This window comes from Venturia canescens, chromosome 5 (genome assembly GCF_019457755.1).
Source record: "Venturia canescens isolate UGA chromosome 5, ASM1945775v1, whole genome shotgun sequence".
NCBI lineage: Eukaryota > Metazoa > Arthropoda > Insecta > Hymenoptera > Ichneumonidae > Venturia > Venturia canescens.
Window position 1 is genome coordinate 5,349,336 of NC_057425.1, and position 21,715 is coordinate 5,371,050.

General features: G+C 48.3%; 1 protein-coding gene across 5 annotated transcripts in view; it reads right to left on the reverse strand.

The window, feature by feature from the left end:
* gus (gustavus) overlaps positions 1-21,715 on the reverse strand; it is a 114,260-nt gene that overhangs the window by 18,491 nt on the left and 74,054 nt on the right. The window contains exon 1 of one of the 5 annotated variants that reach the window (XM_043420239.1): positions 7,165-7,220. The exons of the other annotated variants lie outside the window; for them this stretch is intronic. Coding sequence (XP_043276174.1) covers positions 7,165-7,184 — 20 coding nt within the window. The 5' untranslated portion in view covers positions 7,185-7,220. Of the gene's footprint in view, positions 1-7,164; positions 7,221-21,715 lie in introns of those variants that run through there. 5 annotated transcript variants of the gene reach the window in all.

The following is a 21,715-nucleotide window of genomic DNA, read 5'->3' on the forward strand; positions in this document are numbered from 1 at the left end:
CTTCGAACGAACAGAAATATCATTTGATCCCCGCCGCTTTTATTTGTCTCGGAATTCTTGTAATTCAGAAAAAAAAACACTTTTTCGAAGGTCCGAAGTGACGATAAAACGCCATTTCGTCGCTTTTGTTATCGCGCCCCTTTTCACGCTTTTTCGAATAATATTGTCCGGAGAATAATACCGAACAAGGGAAAAAGCAGCGTCGAGAATTGAGACTCGATTCCTCAATACGATGTATTCGATAGCACATGAGGCCAAAAAATACAGAACAAGTGACAATGATCGATCGACCTTTCGCGGGCCAACCTCGGGTCGGATCTCCAATCTTTGATGACGCAAGGCCTTGTCGAAGGCAAGTCATTCAGGAAGGGAACGATGCGTGCATTTTTTTCGTGGCAAATGGAATCGACGTTCGATTCGTTCCTGCAACGTGGCCTTGGCTACGTGCACTTGATATTTCAGTCTTTTGTTTTGTCGTTGGTATAAAATTGTCTGGTTTTCACGAGCATTTACGCGCAGAATTGAACTTTCGAAGTGTTGGGAGCGCCAGAAAAAAGAGAGAACTCGGGGCGCTCGCTTAATTTCGATGCTCCGATTCAGCTGCTCGAAAAATCATTCGTCACCAAAAGATTACTGTCGATTGGTAAAAGTGTTTCGGGCTGTGGCGAGAGCAGCGTGACTGACGAAATCGACGGAGCGAATTTGGGCAAGTAATTTAAAGCCGTTTGTGACTGTGTATTCAACGAAATTTTATCCTGTTAATTCTGCAAGCTGATAAAGTAACGGGGAAAAATTGTTTTTGTTGAAAATCGTGACGAGAAACGTTCGACGGAATGGTTTTAATTCGTGAAAATAAAAAGGCTCCGGCAGAGCGTTACGATGATGGGAATCGAGTTGAAAACGAGGCGAAAAATTGATCGGCGATTAGGATTTCGTCGGGTTTTTCATACCTCGGGGCTCCGAGGCAACACCAAACAACAATTTTCATGTGAAATATTAATGTACGTTGTAGAGCGACTAAACACGATCGACAGTGCACACGAGAAAGCGGAAGCATCGAACGCTGAGGGTAGACCGAAGGCGCGACTAGCTGCGGTATTGATCCGTGGGTTTCTCCCAACAAGAGAGCCGCCCCCGTCCATCTTTCTCTCTTGCTCTCTCTCTCTCTCTCTCTCGTCGCCGCGCTCTCTCCAAAGCGTTGAATCGACGCTGCCAGCACAGAGAGCGTGTATACGCAAACCCAAATGCTACCCTTGCGTCACTGGCGACGTAACACACAGCCACCCTCGTCCCAAAACTCATGGGGATGGAGTTTCGCCCCTCTCGCGGCGATGTGCAAGTGGACCGGCAAAAATGTCCCGGGGAAAAATCTGCCGGCGTGTACGCACTGGGCTGGAGGAGCGGCGGCGACAGGTTCGTTCGATTAGTTTTTATTTTCAGTCTGTTCAAAGCCTCGGCGACTGGATGCGAGGAGGTGGATTAAAAGAGGCGAGATCAAAGCACACGTCGGAGAGTCGAAATATTAAATTACTTTTTCATGGAATAATAACCAGGCGAATTATCGAACGGAATTCGCTGGAGTTTTCTCGACGCGGATAAATGCTATCGTCGATTCTTCCGGCTGATTTAACAGCCTGAAAACTGGGCCCCGCGCCCTTCCGATTCGTAACATTCGCGCATTAAACTCTCGAAGTATGTGAAACAGGAAAACGAAGTTATAACAAAGTGTTATCGAGCCAACTTCGACAAGCGTTGTTTCGCGTACTCGTATACAAGAATTAAGCACACATTTCCGTACACATGTTGCCGGCAACTCGGCGAATAAGACAGAGCAAGTTTCCCGTAAATGTTTCACCGTTCCAACGATTCTCGGGCTCCTTCCCTCCGCGAGCCGTTGACACTTCGAGCCCGACAGAGATAGCGAGAATCGAACCCCGCGCGCGGCTATATCGAATGAATTGTTGAGACGCTCGTCGTCGCCCGACGTAATGGGGACGAGAGGTTTGCAGATCGATCAAACGGCAAATGTCACGTTGGAAGGCCTAACGCGAATCCGCGGACTCATTTCTCCTCGCCTCTTTTTCTCCTCATGCTTTTCTTTCTCGTCCACGCCTCGAGCAGATGCTTTCCAGTCTAGCATTGGAGCGCAACGAAAAAACGGTTTTCCGGATTCTCGGAGGATTCAGCCAGGGAGAACTCTGCTCGGCCCTGCCGATCCGAGAGCCCCCGATCGCGGCCCGGTTCTGCGCCTCCCTCGTTTCTCCGGGGAGAGAGTTTTCCTCTATTTTGGCAAACGAGGCAACAATAACCTCATCCTTCCGCAGATCCACTGTACAAATACGCGTCTTACGGGCAGCGAGAGCTCGTACGCGTACGGATTGGTAAGGAGGAAACGTCGGGGACCCGGAGAACCGGTGGTAGCTTACTTTTAACAGCTGAGACGAAACAGAAAGCGAGCACGTTTGCGCGGGCAAGAGAGAGAAAAGAGTTTTCCTCTCTCCCCACACCTGTTCACCAGCTGCCACGACAAAAGGCCATTTTAACCTAGACGGAGGGCTGCCAAAGAAGGACGCAGGGGAAGCGGGACCAGGAGCTTTGTATACAGCGCAGTGAATCGTCGGTGCTAGTTCGGCTTGCACGTACATCGAGCCTTTTGAGACTCTCGTCATATCGTCATTGTACTATTCGCTGATTGTACCATATATTCGCCGCTCTCAATGAACATACCGATTTCACTTCACTTAACAGCCACACCCTGTTGCGCATGATACCCCGCTGCGACGACGTCAAATTTAACGAAACAATAAACACAATGCAAACCTACGGATTAAAGTCAAATTTCGCTTAATGAATTCACTCTCCTCGAAGCCTTTCTCGCATTTATCGCTTCTAAGCGACGCCCTTGTGTGCCTCCCGAGAGCTTAGGTAGACGTAAGTAGGCAAATTAGGTTTGCCGAGTCGCTGTTTCGGGAAGAAAAACGCTCCCGGTTCTCGAGCCTTTGCGCTGATTCCAGGGAACTCGGACGGTTCACTTCTTGGCTGGATATTTTTTATTGTGAGGTGAGAATAAAACTCGTTCGGCAGCGCCTTTCGCGCGGCTGGAAAGAATTCATCGTTTCGACGCTTTATCACGATCGTTGCCCTCAAAATAATCGGGAGTCGCGTAACGGCTCCCCGTCACGGAGTCGGACAGGAAATCGGTATAAATTCGAATATTCAGGCGTTAACGAGCGGCTTGGGATTAATTTGCAATAGATAAGCGAGGGGTCGAGGCGAGTCGCGAGGAAAAAGAGAAAGGAGAAGAGAAATGGAAAGGACCTTGTCGCGTGGTCGGGGCTCTCCCGACTCTCTTGTTTTCCGCGTGTATATGCCGGCGAGAGCAGTCTCGGAGTTTCGAGATCGCGGAGAAAGTAATCGGCAAACGCTGGTGCGGATCACCAGCAGCAGGAGAGATCGTTATTTCTCATCGGCGTCGCGGTTATCGCCGGCGTCGTCATCGTCCTACCCGAGGAGAAGGTTTCCTCTCTAGTTTGCCTGTCTCCTCGGCTTCTCGAGAGAGACCCGAACTAAAAGTTGCTAGCCATGAATTAGAGAATGTTTGCTCGAACCGTAACTCTCGCGCCTCGTCCGCTTTTACCGCTGACCACGACCTTTCGCAATCCCCGCGACGAGAATCCACGCGCTAACAATTCCAAAATGGACGAAGCAAAAAAGGCCTTTTGGCGCGAGCCTTATGCGCCGCCTCAAATATCCCCTTCGATGTTCTCGCGAGCCGATTACTATGCGAAAATTCTCGACTCGTTATGAGGCCGGAGCCTGTGTGAGCCGGAGAAGGGAGCCACTAAAAAGGTCGCCACGAAGCGAGATTAACAGGAAAGAATATAAAGACACACCGACGCAGTTTAACTTGCTGGCCCGTTCGTCACTTTTTCTTGGCTATCGCGTCACCAGACAAAATTCAACGACAGAAGAGCTCCTTCATTTGTTCCTGCGACCCAATGAAGTTCAACTAACGAACCTTTTTCAGGAAGTTTCGTATTTTGTGGAGCTTCGTAATTGAATATTGAAAAGAATTCCAATGTTGGCTTCGCCGCGACGTTCGATGCCACACGACGATCCTTTTGTAGTGAATTTTCCAAAAATTAGCAGCTCATTCACGCTGCGTGGAAGCCTCAAGCACACACGCAGACGCTCTTCTCGTTGACTTTTTACTGCAACGGACTAAACTGTTGCGGCGAACCCTGAAATGTCGAGAGAACGGATCGCCTTTCGAGAATCTTTCGAGGATCCCGGGAGATCCATTAAAAGATCATTGAAATATCATCGACGAACGGGCGCGAGGAGCCAAGAGAGTGAGGTGCCTGCAATCAACCTCGATCAATTGAAACCCTTCGAAATCTGGGCGTGCCATTTGAAATTATGAAGATCGTGTTCACCGCATGAACATTCCCAGGAGCGAAATGAGGCTGGGGAAAAAAACTCGTGAACTTGGCACTATCGAAGTGACTTGGAAACGTCGTTGAATCGCGAATCCGAATTCAGAAAAGATGCGACAACGAGCGTGAGAACGGAGTCGATAATCCATGACGAAAGCCGCTCCTGCCCCGAATCCGCGATTTATCCACTCCACAGGTAGAATAATCGGAGACGCTAAAGACGTGTGAGACAGCGAGAGTATAAAATTAGAATCTCGGACTGCCAAGTCCCGGTGAGGCCGCGATATTGTGGCACAAGCGTCGAGTTTCTCGCGCGTCTTGTCTCTCAACGGCGACAAGCCGAAAAATAAAAATCGCTTAATGGACGCGAAGGATCGATCAGAGACGTCGAGACAGAAGAAGTAAAGAACGAGAAAGAGCGAGAGAGAGGGAGACGTTTATTGGGGAGGTTGTTGGCGGTTCGGTGACTTTGATGCGTTGATGAGGCGATTGCTAATGGTATGAGAAACTCTGCAAGTGAGCCAGCAGCTTCTACAACGAAAGGTCACGACGATATATATATTCATCCTGGTTACGAATGGAGAGTACATTTTTTCAGAGGCTTTAATCGTCCCTCGAGAATCTCGAGGGACAATAATGTCGTTTTTCATTTTGGGATTTCTTTTTATGAAATCTTTTATTCTTCCATGGGAGTGTATTACAAAAGCAAAATGTATATGATGTTTCGAAAACTCGAGAGGGCAAAAGAACGAGACGGTTGATTCAGTGAGAAAGATAATATTTGGGACGAACTTGTTTAAAAAACGAGACACGAGGCAAAGTTATTCAAGCGATAAAGAAAGAAAATGAAGCTTCAGCGATCTCCAAGTCGACTAATTCGTTTGAAAACATTATTTGTCGTATCCCGAGGCAATCTCACGCTCGTAAACAGAACGAATTCATTAAATAATAGTGCTCTCCGTGCGCGGAGTTTAAGGAACGAAATCGTATAATTCACAATGTCAGATAGCGATCGAGTGTATTGTGATTCGTTTCGTTTATTCATTCAAAAGCGAATACGCGACTAGGCAAGCAGCGCGAGTTTGTGTATACATTGGCAATCTTCCTGCGATGGATGAGACGATCTTTTGGTTTGGAAGGATCTATGAATCGTCTAATGGCAAGTGTGTTTCAGTCCCATTGGTTATAGGTCCGAGGAGACTTGCGTCGCGAATTAGAGATCGTTTCGCAGGCAGAGCCGAGCGTGTGTGTTCCAGCGTGTTCACGCAGACGCGAGTTTCGCAATCGTTGCGTCGAAGTTAGTGCTTCGAGAGAGGAAAAAAATATAAGTAAAAAGATAGTCAGCGTTTCTCGTCTCGTCAGCGGGGACGTTTGGTCGTCGCAAATCGACCGAGCGCGCGTACCCTTCGAAAAAGAATTTGACACGAATCCTGGAGTGGCGGCGCAGTGTCGAGCAATTTTCTCAGTAGAGTTTGCGCTACGATTCAGTAATTTTTCGATCGATTTTAATCGTTGGACTTGGCGGGTTTGAGCCTCTCGAATTTCCTTCGCTCCCCGGGAGACATTTATTAGGAAACTTTCGAGGAAATTGCGTGAAAGTTTCCATCGGCAGCTTTTAAACGTCGATTGTACGCTCAAAAGTGATTCGACGCTCCCGGGAGGGAGGCCGAGGTGCGGAAACCGTTTAATTCATCGCAGCGATTTTTCTCGTTTGCGCACCACCGTCATTGCGGCGCTGTGAAAAAAATGGCACTTCGCACAGAGAGCGAGCTATTCCGGCAACGTTCTCTTCCGGCTTCCCACGCGGCGCCCGCTCCCGGTTTGTAAAAGGCGAGTTACACGGGGCCGATCGGTTTCTGCGACTCGTTGCACGGAGCGCACTTCGATCGCACGGAACGAACGGCTTCGATTTAATCTGCTCTCCATGGACAGAAGTACATGGCACAACTTCAAATAAACACACCACCGATACACTCTCGGGTATCTCAGTCGCGAATTATCGCCCAGAATCGTAGGTGTGCGCCAGCAACGGATCCTCGAACCGAGTCTTTCGACTCCCTTCTCCTCCTCGTCCCTGCCCCGCGTCATTAAGTCGCGTACCTGTCGTTAATTGTGAATTCAATTGATATCGTAATAAACAAGTCGGAGGTAACGCTGACAGGATAATGTAGCGGGCGTCAAGCACATTAGTCGTTTAACTCAGTTCGACTAACAAATTACACGTATTTATTAAAAGCCAGACACTTTATCAGTGTTCGTGCCACGAGGGAACTTGCCATGCGCTGTTGGCGATGAAGAATCGAAAATCTTGCATAGTGAAGTTTAAACGAAGAAAATGGGTTGAATATTGGACAAAACTATGTTTACACACGAGAAAATTCTACTCGAATCGAGAGTCGCATCAAGCATAAAAAGCTCATTCGCGTGCTGAATTAATTCACATCTGGGACTTAAATGTCGCTGCAGTGCAGTCCTCCGGCGAGTGAAACACACTGCTGTATTCACGAATAAATATATATTGTAGAAAGAGATTCAGAGGGAGGGGGAGAGCGCAAATAGGACAGAAAATAATCGAGATGATTGTCGAGAGTCTCTGCAGTGGCGATCTCAATGATGAAATTGTGAATCGAGAAGCAAGAAAATTTTCCTCAAGGATCCTAATGCCTTGGATGGAAAAACGAAAGGCGTGTATAATGCACAACGCGTTACGTACAACGCCGATACAAACCCACACAAACACGAAAACATTGGAGTTTCTGACACGCGCTGCTGCTGCTGCTGCTGCTGCTGCTGCTGCTGCTGCTGCGAACCGACACGTTTCTTGTGCATACAGTTTTACTATGTATAGTATTATATACGCCCCACTATATTCCACTCACGCACGTGTCTCGTGTCTATTTCTAGTATTCCCAGCACCGTTTATACGCAACGAGGTGCACTTCACTCTCCCTCTTTCTTTCGCGAGGCTTGGAAGCGAGGAGAGGCTCGTTCAATCAAAAACCGAATGAGTACCTTCGTGTTTCTGGAAATCTTTAAAATGCTGATATCTCGAGAGACGAAGCACTGGGAACGTACGTCTTGCAGTTGCTCAGCATTTCAAAGGGGCGACGATAAAAAATGTGCTGCTGAAAAGCGGCGATCTGAATTCCATGCAATTTGTTTGCGTGTCAAATTTCCTGAAGACGATAAAAATTGCTGTTTTTTTTTTCAACTTGTATTTTCGAGTTGAGAAAAAATACTGGAGACCGGATCGGGCGGACTGTGAAACTCGAATTTGCTCGTGAATCTCTGGAAACGTTTGCGGTGAGCTAAGATTTCCCTGAGAAAGTACGATGGATCGGTTAAAAGAAATGGAAAATAATTTTCCAAAGACGTTGCGAGTGTGACACTCCGACTCGGTTGGATGTCAGAGAAACATTTTGATTAACTATTTTTAATTTGCCTTTCACGAGTTCGAGCCCGGTTTCCTCTCGAATAAAGAGCCCGTCGCACAAGTGAAACACTTTAAAGCAGATGAAGGATTCGAGAATAGAATTGAACATTATCGAATCAAGTGGCAGATTGAAGTAAAGAACGAGAGCGATGCTGCGAACGAGATCGAAAGAAAGAAAGAAAAATAAAAAGTTCCCTGTATAACTATATACTCATGGAGCATCGAGGGAACGAGTGCGAGAGAAAAGAAAATAAAACGTCAAGAAGGCGTCGTAAAAAAAGCACTGGCACCAAATGGGAGGCTTTATCTTGAAAAGGGGCTCGAGAGGAAGAGAGGGAGACACAGTTAAGGACCATAGAAAAGAGGAGACTCTCCCTGGGCTTATGGCATCGTTATCTTTCGTTATTGCTATACACAATATATCCATACACATATTTATAGAGGCCAACCTACCACCACGAGCAACGAATACTCGAAATACGTGCATCCCTCTATCATCTCAGACTTTATTTATTCTCCATATACTCGTAAGCTGGTGTGTGCGTACGTATGAACGAAATTTACGTCTGTTGTGCGAGATATAGTTATCGCGGTGCACTTTGAGAGAAATCTAAGGTTCAACGACCCGAGCACGCAGGCGCGCGAGCGCGTTAATGTGCGAGGTGCGCGAGTTATTATTTGGCGTATGTTTCAAGTTCGCCCAAGTCGTGTGGGGCGTTAAAGAAGATTGGCACTTGAATAAAGCTGGGGAGGCAAAAACTGTCGATGAAGGTAGCTTCGTTTTGAAAGGTTATCAGACAATCGTGGATCTCGAATTACGCGAGCGGAAATGAGGAGGAAGTCAACCGTCTCAAAATCGATCGTGAGTTCCCGAATTATACGAAAAATCGAATCGGCCTCGTTCGGAGGCACGTTTCCGCGGATCCCGTTGAGTTTTTTTCTACTATTTTCACTCCGTCGTGCGGTCCCAGAGGGTTCCAGTCTCGCGAGGCTCCTCCCGATACATTTTTTCGTACACTCAAACTCGCGTCGAAGCGTCAATTTGGGTCAACGCCGATGCGCCCGATCCCATCGCAGAGTAAATATAACAAATGCCCATGCACGAGCCAGGAGCGCGCAGCCCGAGGAGAAAGAAAAAACAAAAATATATTCGAGGATGCTCGAAAAGCGAAGAAATCAGTGAACACGAATCGGGAGGTCTTCGGAAGGGGCCGAGTGAGCGGCAGCACTCGCGCAGAAGAGGATGCACGCACACCGGAGTAAACGGAGGGGGTGAGCGAGAAAATAAAACCGAGTGGTGGTGGGGCTACAATGAACAATCGTACATTGTTACGAGTTATGGCATTGTTACTCCACTGCTCTCGCGGTGCGCTCCAACTTCTCCCCCTCTCCCCTGTCGCCATTCCCCTCACTCCGCACCTTCTCTTTTCTTTATTCCCTATAATACCTCGACCCTTACCGTGTTCACATAATTAGGCTGTAAACGTTTCGAGACAATCACCATTGTTTTGCCATGCCCCCCCTCCAGGCTTCTTCGTAAGTCTCTGTACACAGAGCTCGTCGCGTCCTGCCCTGGATCAAGGAGGCGCCTCTCGACGCACACATGCACTCGAGCTTTGATCAGACATTGGGCGCGAGGAGGTAAAAAAATGGCGGCAATGCTCGATTTCAATTGTAGTATCATTTAGTAGTTTGGAAGTTTTTTTGTTGAAACAGAGCCACGGACGGACACGAGGCGACGGGGATAAGCCTGACGATTGAATGAAATCGTTTGACTCTCGGTTTCGCTCAATCGAATAATTTCTACTGATTTGCACTTCAGTCCGTTAGGACTGGTGGGCTTGCTATGAAACATTGGCGCAACGGAGCGTGGCGCGATTTATGCTCGAAATGCGAGAGACCAACTCGCTGGGCGGTTGAATATGTTTATTGGAGTGGGTGACATATTTGCTAGATTATTCGCACGTTTCGAAGTGAGAAAATCGAGTTGGTTTCTTGGAGGTGGATCGAGCTTGGAATTTGGGGAAGTAAATGGTGTGGAAATGACGGGGAAAAGTGCTCGGTGCATCGGAGCTGTGGAAATTATAAACACACGCGTACATGCTTTTTTATGCGGACACTATAATGGCGCGGAAGATGCTCGGAATGAATAATACGAACTCGAGCGTTGCTGCAATTTCGAGACTTTCGTCGGGAACAGCCCGAGTGTTTTTATCGCTGGAACTCTCGTTCTCGTAAAGGTGAGCCACTTCATACCGGAGAACAAACGACGTGAGAAGGAGGGCGAGGAGGAAGGCTCGCGGGAGAAGCCCGTAGCGATAAAAGCCGCAAAGGCCCCGGAAGAACAGGCCAGGGGTGAGTATTATTATTACCTTTGCCGAATCTAGTGGCTCGTATAAATATACAAAGGCGAAACCGCGCGCGCGGTATCACGTTTGTTTCGTCTATCTTAAGGGGTATCCCCCGCCCGGTTTGTTCGTGCTTTCGTGGCTCAACAATCACGCCGTGCGCTATATATTTTATTACGACTGTTCTCTCCCGTCCTGGAGGCTAAGGGTTAACGGTTGCGACGTGAAAATTCGTTTGACCAATTTATACGACGTGCCTCTTTAGCTGTGAGGCGGCCGGGGGGAGAACGACGGGGAATGTACTGTTTACCTTCTCGTAAAAAAACGCTCCTCGCTCCCCCGGCCTCTTGATAAAAAGGGAAGAAGGTGCGAGGGAACGCTCGGTGATAAGCGGAATGAGAATTGAGAAACCGGCGCGAACGCTTATGGAGGAAAATATTTCTTTGGAAAAATTCTCCCACGCATCAGCCAATGTTTAGCTTCATAAATTGCTTCGAATGCATTTATATATTTCCGGGAAAATAGATGAAACGGTGAAAAGTAGCGTATTTAAAAAGAGAGCCCCGAGATAGGAAAAGATTAGTCCGTGAATTTTGTTTACAGCCGATTGTCCGGCTTGGCAAACGTCCTCCCTCGGGTTATCGGGCCAGACACTCTTATCCAGACACTTCCAGAGAATTATTACTCGACGAATTACTCCGCGTAACTTCACATTGAAATAAACGGGTAATTGCTTCACCGTATTTGATACTTAATTCGATATCATTTCGCCTAAAATTAAACCAGTTTTCCTTGCCGCAGCTTCGAGTTTCGCGCCACCTTAATATTGCGTGCGTTCTGCTACCGCCGAAATAATCGCTTTTTCAATCGCAAACGCGGACACGAGGAGTACGTGAAAATGTGCTCGTTTGAGAAAGGAATCATTATTATTTCTACGAATGAAAGCAAATATAATAGCGAAGAACGAAAGCAAAGAAACGGGCGGGGGAGACGGCGCACGAAAACTTGGCATCGAGTTTGCCCGAAAGTTTTGACGTTCAAACGAAACGTGACGGTCCATGAGTTTGCCGAAACTCGGAGTGTTTTCGCGCGTAAAAAACCGCTGTTCCAAACGCGGCTGATTGCATCGCGAATTGCAGTGACAAAGCGAGATATCGAGGAAGCTGCGAAGCACCAAAGAAGCCCGGCGCACGAGCGAGAAGGACGTTTTTTATCGTTATTTTAAAAGGCACAAAGCTCCAAGACTTTTCGCGAAAGGAGTATTTTCAAAATGGCCGACAGACGTCGAAAGGCCCGAGATATGGTAGCGCGCAATGGCCGGCGGATGCCCGGGGTGTGCACAGAGCGTCGGCCGCGAGAGAGCGTCACAGCCGTGACCTTGTCTGGGCCTCGATCCCACCACTCCGCGCGCTCGCTCAGTCTCACAAGGCATTCATACATCCTTAGCACAAAGCCCCACCACTCTTTGACCGCCGTATGCGTCCTTCTCGCACTTTCCTCCAGGACGAGTCAGATGCGAGAAGGACAGCAGACGGGCGAGGGGAAAAAACTTGCGGCGTTTTTAAACGCAGGAAGGGACCGCGCGCGCGAGCGAAAGGAGAAGCTTCCAGTGATCGTCAGACGCAGCCAACTCGATCGCTATCAATTATCGGGGCGATAAAACGACCGTTTCTACCAGCGATCATGGACCGTCGTCATTCTATTCGCCCGACCTCGAATCAGGAGGGCATTTTCGAATGAAAGTCCTGGATAAAAAACACTCGCGAAAATGATCGATTCTCGTCGAGCCCCAAAAAGTACAAACGCGAATATCAAGATGAAATAAAAATAGCTGTAATCACGTTTTGGATTCGTCGGTTCACGTAATTTTGTAAAGAGTTTCGTTTCCGGAAATGAGACAACAGAATTGTCTCGTTTACTGACTCAATTATTGACAGCTCGGAAGAATCGATTGGTGCGATCGTAAGTGCTCGATCCGACAAACGTCGGGAACACGAATAGGTGGAAAAAACAAATGTTGGAATATCCGAGCGCATTGGATCGTTACCTAATTTAACGAGTAATTGAAAAACTACGTAAAACTCAGTGCTGTCGCGTTTTTATCGTTATTCTCAGTGTTCTTTTTTTTCTTCTCTTTTATTTAACAACCGCGTACGTAAAGCACGTGGTGCGTGTGTGTGTGTGTGTTGTGAGAATATCCTGAAGCTCGTTAGTACGTCCACGAGCGTAAAATCACAATGGTGGATTTCGCGGGCTGAGCGAAACGCAGAAGGCGCGTGTGTTAACGAGGGAAAGGTGGACGAGTCACTCTCAATGGTACAAATGCGCGATATAAGCAATGATATATTAGGCGATTCCGTAAGAACAGACGGAGCAGCAGCTATCCAGCAAGCAGAATTTACAACTTCACGCGTCGAAGATCCTCGGCTGCAATGTCTTCAAATTGGACTCAGCCATTTTGAGGATATCCTCATGACGTAAATATTCAAATGAAACGATTGACCCGAACTGTCTCTTTATCGCGGGGCCCCAATTAAGCTCATTTACAAATCAAATTTGCGGGTCAATTGAAAAAAGCATTAAAATGAGTAAGAAATTTATTTAAAAACATAAAAAGCAGCAAATCGTTCGAGGGACTCGATCGATTTCTCGAAAAGCCTGCTTCGTGCGAGCACAGATAAAAAATACATTGCAATTGCACGCATTAAACGAATATCCACACTCGAAGCAGAGGCTCGATAAACGTCCGAGTACGTCGAAGTAAAAAAACGCCGATCGAATGAGGAAAGGGAGCGCATGTAACACGAGGAGGTGCACGCATTGACATGGAAAGGTTTATCTCTCGTGCGGAGCGGTGAGGACTTACTTCCGGCGGATGTCGCGAGACGTGCCCGTCTTTCAAGAGCAGACACGGGAGAGCGTGTGTGTCAATCCTTTTCTTTCACTCTTTTCCCAGTTTCCCTGTCTCCTTTCCGAGGACAATAAACCAGAAGGCAGAAGCGGGGGGGGGGGGGGGGGGGCGAGACTTTTCTTCGGAACAGTTGCACGAGTTTTCCGCATCGATGAAAAAAATAGAAGAAAATGAGAGTCTTCCCCACAATCGATCGCCTCGAAATTTCGCGCGCAACGAACAACGTGATTCGTCGAGATTCGAAGCTGTCGAAGCTTCCACCGAGACTCCGAGGCCTCGAAAAGGTTTAACGAAAATAATAAATTGGGAGAATGCAGGTCAAGATTAAATCGATTTTCCACGAGTGCGCAGCAGACCTTGCCGATGCTACGAACCCCCTTAACTCAAGCCACCGACCTTTTTACAGACTGTCCCGGAATAAAAACTTTAGACAATGACTCGACATTTCTATGTGCATACGCGCAGAGACGTTCGAGCACAGATACATTGGAGCGCGCGAGGAAAGGACGCGAAGGTGCATTTATATTGTACCTTTATACAGTCGTATCCTCGCGGAGATAAGAGAAACTGGTTGAAACTCCCCGGGCACAGGGACACGTTCGCAATAAGAAGAGAAAGAGGAAAAGGAAAAACGGCCCTTTAGCATCCCGATGTGGGAGCGTGGAGAGAGCACCGTGTAACAAAAGTCTCGAAAGTCCATAAAGTCGTGACTCCGCACCGAGGAGAGTCGCACAGCTACGAGTGTTCTTTGCGAAATAAATATGAGTTTTAAGGTATACATATATATAATGGGTCTATTAGCACCGTTGTAAAGTTGTGATTCGGCCGTGAAACTCTCCGGTGAAAGTAATCCGTGGGGCCCGCGCGAGAGGCACGAATATATAAGCGCGTGTGTAAATGTTGACAGTTTGCAGGACAGTAGCGTGGACGCACGCAGCGCTCGAAAAGGCGTTCCATTATGCATGCGCGTACTTAATTTTCATTCATTTCGCTCGGATAAATGTCTCTTGATAAATTTTCATGCAGATTTATAGCGGAGTGTGCAACGAGAGTGGGTCTGATCGGAGTGCGTTAAGTGCGATACGCGAGAGTCCAATTCTCGGTTCATTTATTGAAGGTTTATCGCGCTCTCGCGCCGCGAGAAGCTTCTTCGAGATGCAGAACTCGAGGAGAAGCTTCCACGCGATTGGTGCTCGCCGGGGCTCGCAGAACCGACGACGGAGAAACGGACAGACACGCATGCCACGGGAGAATGCCCGGCATCCTGCCAGAGGCCTCAAACTTGATCGTGAAAGAGCGAGACGCGCACGAGCTGGAGGAGAACAGACGAAGACGAGGGGCGCGCCAGGCTGAGGGGATCCGAGCATTGTAGTGCGGCCGAGTTTCCTGCGTTAGTTCCAAACGTTTCAGAACGTTTTATCGCCATTTTCCACCGCTCTTCGCGCAACTTCGGCTCCCAGGAGCGCGCGGCGCTCGGTTTTAATTGACGCGTTTCGTGAAGCAAGGGCTCCGGATAATATTGACTCATTTAATAAAAATTTGAACGTCGCTCCGAGCAGAAGCTCGGAGATTCCCTCTGGCGACTGATCGAGCGGTTCAAAGACTCCAACGATTCTCATATTTTCTAAAGCCCGCAATAACTCTCACGTTTGTAAGTCGCGCCCGGGTGCGAGCGTTCAATGGTCACGCGATGACTCAGTCGAGGGACAAGTGTCGAAGGAAATGCTGGCGATTGAGAAGAAGTGGTTACGTCACCGTTGCTTCGCGCGACGACAATGATGACTGACAATCGACCAATTCAAACGGATCTCTTTCGTGACACCCGGCGTCGGTGCCCCTTCCCGTCATTCGTATTCACGTTCGCAGTAAACGGCTTCGGTAACGACTTTCGACATTTTTTTTCTCACGTTCCTCGCGCGACTATTTTATCTCGGAAAAAATGATTTTTCAACGACTACGGAGGGAATCACGCTGCCGAGAATTTGATTTTTTTCCCCTTTTTCGACGACGAGCAGTTGTATTTGTCGAGTATTTTCCTCTCGAATCATCGAACGCTAATTAATGAGAAAATATTTGATAAGCAATGTTTGCTTCAGTCTGTTTGACCAAGCAAAAAGAATACCGTGCGGTTTTGTGTGCCGACTCGTCGCGACGAAGAGCCTCCGCATCATTTCCGAAGATCGCGAAGCAAACGACGAATCGAGAATGTTATGAAAGCCGCGCGCGGCGCTGTTTGCGTCCCCGTTTTTCTCCGCGCGCGCCCCAGCTTGCGGATGCACTCGTGTGCATCTCCCGCGGTTTACGGTGCGCGCGATTTTCCGTGAAATCTTTGAGCTCTCAGGACGAGAGTCGCGAAACAGGCACGAGGCTACGGGCAAACAACTTTCACCGTGGGAGCGTCGATACCCAAATTTTCATCGTCCCCGAGTGACTGAAATCACAGAAAAATTGAATTTCGAAGCAGCAGCTCGATTCAGGGGACGAGCGAAAAAATGCGTTCCTTTCTGAACGCGTCATTCGGGGCTGCGAATGATTGCGCAACGCGATCGAGTGTCAGCAGGCATCCCAGCTGCGCGTAATGAGCAAAGGTGCTTGCGTGAAAGCGCACGATAATCAATTTTCGTGGAGTAACTCCGCAGCGGGCACGTACGCGCAGGATAATTCTTATTTACGAGGTTGCACCGAGCGAGAGCGCGTTTCGAATAAAATAGCGGAACGAATAAATCGCGCGAAAAGTCGTGTATTTTTCGTATTCTCGGTGGTAAGAATTGCTTTTCGCTTGGGGAACAGGCCCGAGAGAAACGTCGTCGTTTCGGGCGGCTTTCATCGCTATATATATTTGCGGGTGGCGTCCGACGTGACGTCGCGTCGTCCGGGGGGACGCCCACGAGCCGCTGCTTCCCAAGGCCGTGCAAATAAAATTTCGCGAGATATTCATCGGCGAATATCTGCTCGCTCATTCAGGCCTTAGCAGGAGACCGCGCGAGCAGGCGAGTTTCTTAATCCCCAACTTTTTCGATTTATTATTCCAGAGCCAGCGCAACTAGCTTCAATTCCAAATCCACCGAAGAGCGTGGAACCCCCATTTTCCTCTTTTTCTCTCTGGCAATATTGATATAAAAATTCTAACCGTTTAGAACCGACGGACTCTGGTGCGCGAGTAGACGCTGGAGGAGGATCACGTATGTGCCATTGGCCCAGAGCGAGCGAAGCGGAGAGAAATGGTGAAGGGCGGCGCGAAGAAAGAGAAGATTAAGTGACGAGTGCGGCGCCCGCATACCAAGTGTGCGGGACCATTGTGAAACTTACAAATCTACGAACTAAGTTTCAACGTTAAATCCTTAAGAGTCGTTGCGGGCGAAGAAAATTTTCGGGTAAGTAGCCACAAGCATAAAAAGGAGCGCTAACTTTGAGCTCGTTTTCAAAGAAACGTTCCACCATTTCGCAGATTCGAGCTCCTCTCATGTTCTTTTAACATTCCAGAACAACTCTCGCATCGTACCCTGGCCAGGGACGAAAAAAGAGACGAAATAGAGCCTCTTTCTACGAAACCGCACCGTCGACAACGCCGCGCGAAACTTCGCTGCCTCCACCTTCCGGATCTTTTACGCACCAACGAAATTTCGCAGGCAACGCAGAACGGAGCGGGCCCCCCCGAGGGATACGACGAGAGACGGATTCGTTGAGGGACACTGGCCTCTGGTCACGCATTGACAGCCGACTTGGGTCGACGTTCGCCTCGTCATCGTCGCGACGTTCAAACACACACGGACACGAATACAGCCTCGCATATACTCGGAGAGGTTGGTTAGGTCCGCTAAGTGCCTTCCACCCACCGAGGCATCTTCTCTCTTTTAACGCCTCGCGCACACACGCGTGTGCGAGGATCGAGGAGCACACTTCGCCCCGGCCATTTTTTCCTTCTGAAACTGGGTGTGCGGCTTGGAGGGACACGAAGCTCTTCCAGATGGACTACGTGCTCGCATCCGCACCATCGCGTCCAGGGGTCGACCGAGGCTCTCGCCTTTCCACCGAAGGACCTTTCCGGACCCTCGTCTTTCTGGAATCCTCGTCCGCGTTCTACTTCATCCGGAGCTCCCCCGCTGACTCCTCTTGCGCCATTTACGTGCAAACGCGCGATGAGCCGCTCCCCGGCTCTTCGTCTGCAAATGTGTCGTCGTGTATGCGACGCAAAAGTTGCGCGAATCCCAAGACTTTCGAGATGAGCGCCGATGTATGTGGTGCTCCGCTCGACGCGAGTTTCCCAACACGAACCAGTCTCTGTCAAAAACTTTTATGTCCTGGCAAACGATCTACAGACGGCAGCCTCCCTCCTTCCTCTCACTCGACACTTTTATCCTCCTTCTACGATATCTTATACACGCACGAATCCTTGGATATGATGTTTGTGAATGGAGGGAACGGAGTTTCCGAGTTCTCTTTCTAGCGTGACGACAGAAAATTACTGCGCCGCTAGTTTCACAGCTGCTAATTCTCGTACGGGCAACCAAGCTCGGAAAAACTGTTGCGAGATAAAATAAGTTTTTATTGAATTAGCGGTTTTTCGCTGTAGAGAATCTCGCGGTAGGTTCAACTCCCGAAAACTCTGGGGCTGTCATGATATTCTTTATTGACTCCGAACAAAAAAGAGGAGTTGATTAACTTCTCGTGAATCGAGCCCTTTGGGGGAAACGCTTAGAAAATCTTAATGGAAAGCTACTTTTTCTAACAAACCACACGTTTTAAAACAGCCTCATTGTCTGCTCACATTGTTCTCGTCGAAAAAGCCTGCCTCGGTGGTTGAGAAAGGAGGCCTGAACCAGGAGCCCACTGGGTCCCGGACAAAGGGCCCGCTCCTTTCTGATTTCACACTGAGGGCACAAAGAGAGAGATCCCTTGGTCGGCGGTTCGGGATCACGCAGGCGAGAAATGAGTTTTCTACGGGCCTGAGAGTGACGCTGTGCTAAGCAGCGACGCAGCCTTCTTCAGTTTTTGCTTTAACCCCTCCCAGTTTCTACGCTTTTTTTTTGCATCGCTTGCGTAGTTCCTTTCGAAGCACCGAAACGTCGATCGAGCAAACAAACAAAAAACCAGACAGTCGAGATGCGAGGACGATGCGCCCTGAAACGAATGGAATGAAAAAGAACTGCGGAGGGGTGAGCACAAAAAATTAACCTTGCAAGATAAAAATGGAGTATTCGCTCCCAGTGCGCAGCCGGCTACGACTTTCGGCATGTTTTTTCTTTTCACGCTTTTAGTTCCCTCTCTTTATACTTTCTGAGCTAATCTAGTCGCTTTGTACTTGGCCTTAAAATTTGAGTCAGTTCCGATGACGTATGGGCCGGTAGGACGGGAAATAATGGAAACTCGTGACTCAGAAAAATGACGGAGGCTGCCCGGTCTCCGGCTCGATCGAACGAACATTTTTTCGACGTTTCAGAAAGCTCTGGGCGATGGGCGATCATAAAAAATAATCTCATCGAAGGTGAAAGAGTTGTGACAAAAAATAACCGAAAGTCGAAGTAAAAAAATATGTAAATTCAACGTGTTATGAAATCGAATACAGCTGCGAACTTGCGAACAAACAAGTGCGGTGTGTCTTTTTCTTTATCGCTTTCTCGTATCGTGTATCCGATAAAAAGCACACACTCGCGAGGCCCAAACATGTCTGTACACTATTCGAGTGTAAGTTCCAGTGGCATATGGAACTGGCAACGTCAAGCGAGGGGGCTCTGACCGATACCGGCGCTACGCTTCGAGACGACGTCGACGTTACGAATTGCCCCCTTCCTAAAACTCGTGTTTCCACCAGCACGATTATTGCATCGCCAAAAGCGCTTGGGTACGACATTTTTTCGTCTCCCGCCCCGAGCTTTTCGTCGTAGAGAAAAAAAATCGTCGCTCTCGACGCAGGAAAAGCCACCAAAGTCGCTACCGATTCGCGTTCTTACGCTCGGAACGAGCGCGGATTTCTGGAAGAAAAAGAAAATGGTGAAAAATCTCTTCGGAGTAAGCCTGACGAAGGGGGAAGCAGCGGTTCCCAAGAAACTCATAAAACCATTGGAATTTTATCGGCACGAATACGCTGCGCGTCGAGCCACCACTTGCCCGAGAATAAACAGTTTCCTTAATATCATTTCTCGGGGAATCTTCGGGAGTCGATTCCCGGAGCATCTTCGAAAGAGTGGCGAGGACCCGGATCGTTTTGACGTTGAAGAGCTTCGATGGGAAGGAGAAGAGTCTATTTGCCGTTGAGAAAGAGGCTCGCAGTTTCCTTGAGAGCGAAGCAACCAGCGCGAATCTTCGAGAAGGATGCTCTGCTGAGCTGGCTTCGCTAGACGGTATTACGCAAAATTTACGATTGTTCGAGTATGAAAGAGCAGGATTCGAAGAATGAGGGAATTAAGGGGGAAGAGTGAACGCGGCCCTTTTCCCTCTTAATACGGATCCGCACAAGTGCACAGGGGTTTTCGTACCTGCTACGGCAACATTTCCGTCCAGACGGTGACATTCGGAGCTCTCGAACATCCAAAAGTATCTCAAAAAACATGGAACCTTCCTGGGGAACGAAGAAGTGGAAAATTATCACGAGAATTTACCGACGAAACTGCTCTCGATTCAAACTAAAAACACGCTCGTCAGATCACAGAAAAAATCGGCTCCTCCAATCAGAATGGCCCATACATCAATCTCTCTCTCTCTCTCTCTCTCTCTCTCTCTCTCTCTCTCTCTCTCTCTCTCTAAAATGTATATATCTTCAGCGTCTTTATGTATAGCCGCTGAGGGTCGCGAGGGCGTTTCCCTCTTCTCTTTCGCGTCTCGGAGAAAAGACCGAGACGACGACGAAGCCTGCGGTAAAATTCCGTCTGTGGTATTGAGCTCGGTTCTGCTCTCTCGACGAGGCGAGGAGCGCGCACACCTATATATCGACGGACAGATACGTGTGCACGTGCGTGTGTTTCTGTGCGCGTACACGGTGCACACCGAAACGCGAGTCTTTCGGATGAGTTTGCCATCGGGAAGATCGACTCCGGGGGCGCTGCGTGAGCTTCCAAAGGCCTCTTCTCCTCTTCCAAAGAATCCTCCAATTCCGCACACACGCAGTGTGAACAGCGCAAACTTTTTGATCGTTAAAGCCAGTAGCGCCCCTCCGTTCTACGGCACACCGAGAAATATAAAGGACGTTGTAACGACCGTTTTACAGCGTCGGGGCTCCATGTTCGGACGAAAAACGTTTCACGAGCCGAGAGGAATCGAGAAAAAGTGCTGTTTATATTCGAGCTCCGGGTCAGAAGGACGTAAACACAGATTTTCAGCTGGAAACTACGCTTGGAAAAATCATCGCTTCGATCTTTAACAACTGATGCAAGTGCGCGCGCGCGCGCGTACTCGTGATCAATGTTTTTTCAAGTTTTCCCTTCGAATAAGAGCTGAGGAAAGATTTGAGTGTTGGGTTAAGTATTTCTGATGGATTTTGCGGAGCTGAAAAGTTGGCTGAATAGCTGAGCTTAAAACCGTTGAATAACACTCTGCGAAGTGTCCAAGTACGAATATCAATGGGAGAAAGAGGGCAAAATAAGTCTCAAAGTCGTTGAATTTTATTGGAGCTGTTTTATCGCGCGAGTAGGAGTTTTCCCAGCACTGCTGTCGCCTCTTTTTTTTTCTCGAGCTAACTTTTTATTCGGATTCTCGTACAGTCGGGGTAACCTTAAGTCTCACAGTGTTTTTTTCGCCGCTCGCGTCGGGATTTCGAGGATGAAATACAAAGAAAGTTCGCAGTCGAAGTCAACGAAGCGCGTTCTCGCCTCTCGCCCGCCGCCCCTCGACGTTAAACAAACGCTCAAGATTCGCGCACAGGAAGAGCACAAACGCGTCTGTGAGGTTTGCCAGATACTCTTTACCTGCTGCTTTTCCTCGCGCACGAGACACCTCCTTGAGATTTAACGTCGAAAAGGTCAGAGAACTGAAAGTGAGAGGCGTCTTATTATCGTGTCCCTAAACTACCGGAAATCCGGTGGATCAAAGTTCCGGCGAAAAGTCCGGCGCAACATGGAAAACGAATCGTTGATGCTTCCCTAATTTGTGAGTCAAAGTGCATTCGGTAAGGAGTTTCAAAACTTTTCATAGAATCACCCAAAAAGCCTGAAGTTCCCGTGAAAACTGAGCACAATTCCAACTCATTTTTCCTCCATTATAAAAATCATTCTTTTGAACGAACCTTCCCAACAGATTTCCCAGCATCGCATTTAATCTCTCTCTGCCTCAATATTAAAATTGCATCTCCAAAGTAAAATCGCTCGGAAAGTATGACGAGGTGAAAGAACAACGGCGGAGGAGCAGACTGCGCCCTATCTCAGCGTGCAATCGTACGTCCACTCGTATCCGAGGACGGATAGCAGTTGAATGAGAGACAAAAAGAAACGATAACAAAGAAGAAAAGAATAAGGAGGAGGAAAGAAGATTAAAGGGGTCAGCGATATAATACGAAGAGAGCAGAGAGAGAGAGAGAGAGAGAGAAGAAAAAAAGCGTCCTCACGATCTCATTGAGGACCAGGTTGTTCGTGCCGAATTAATTGTGCATTTTTTA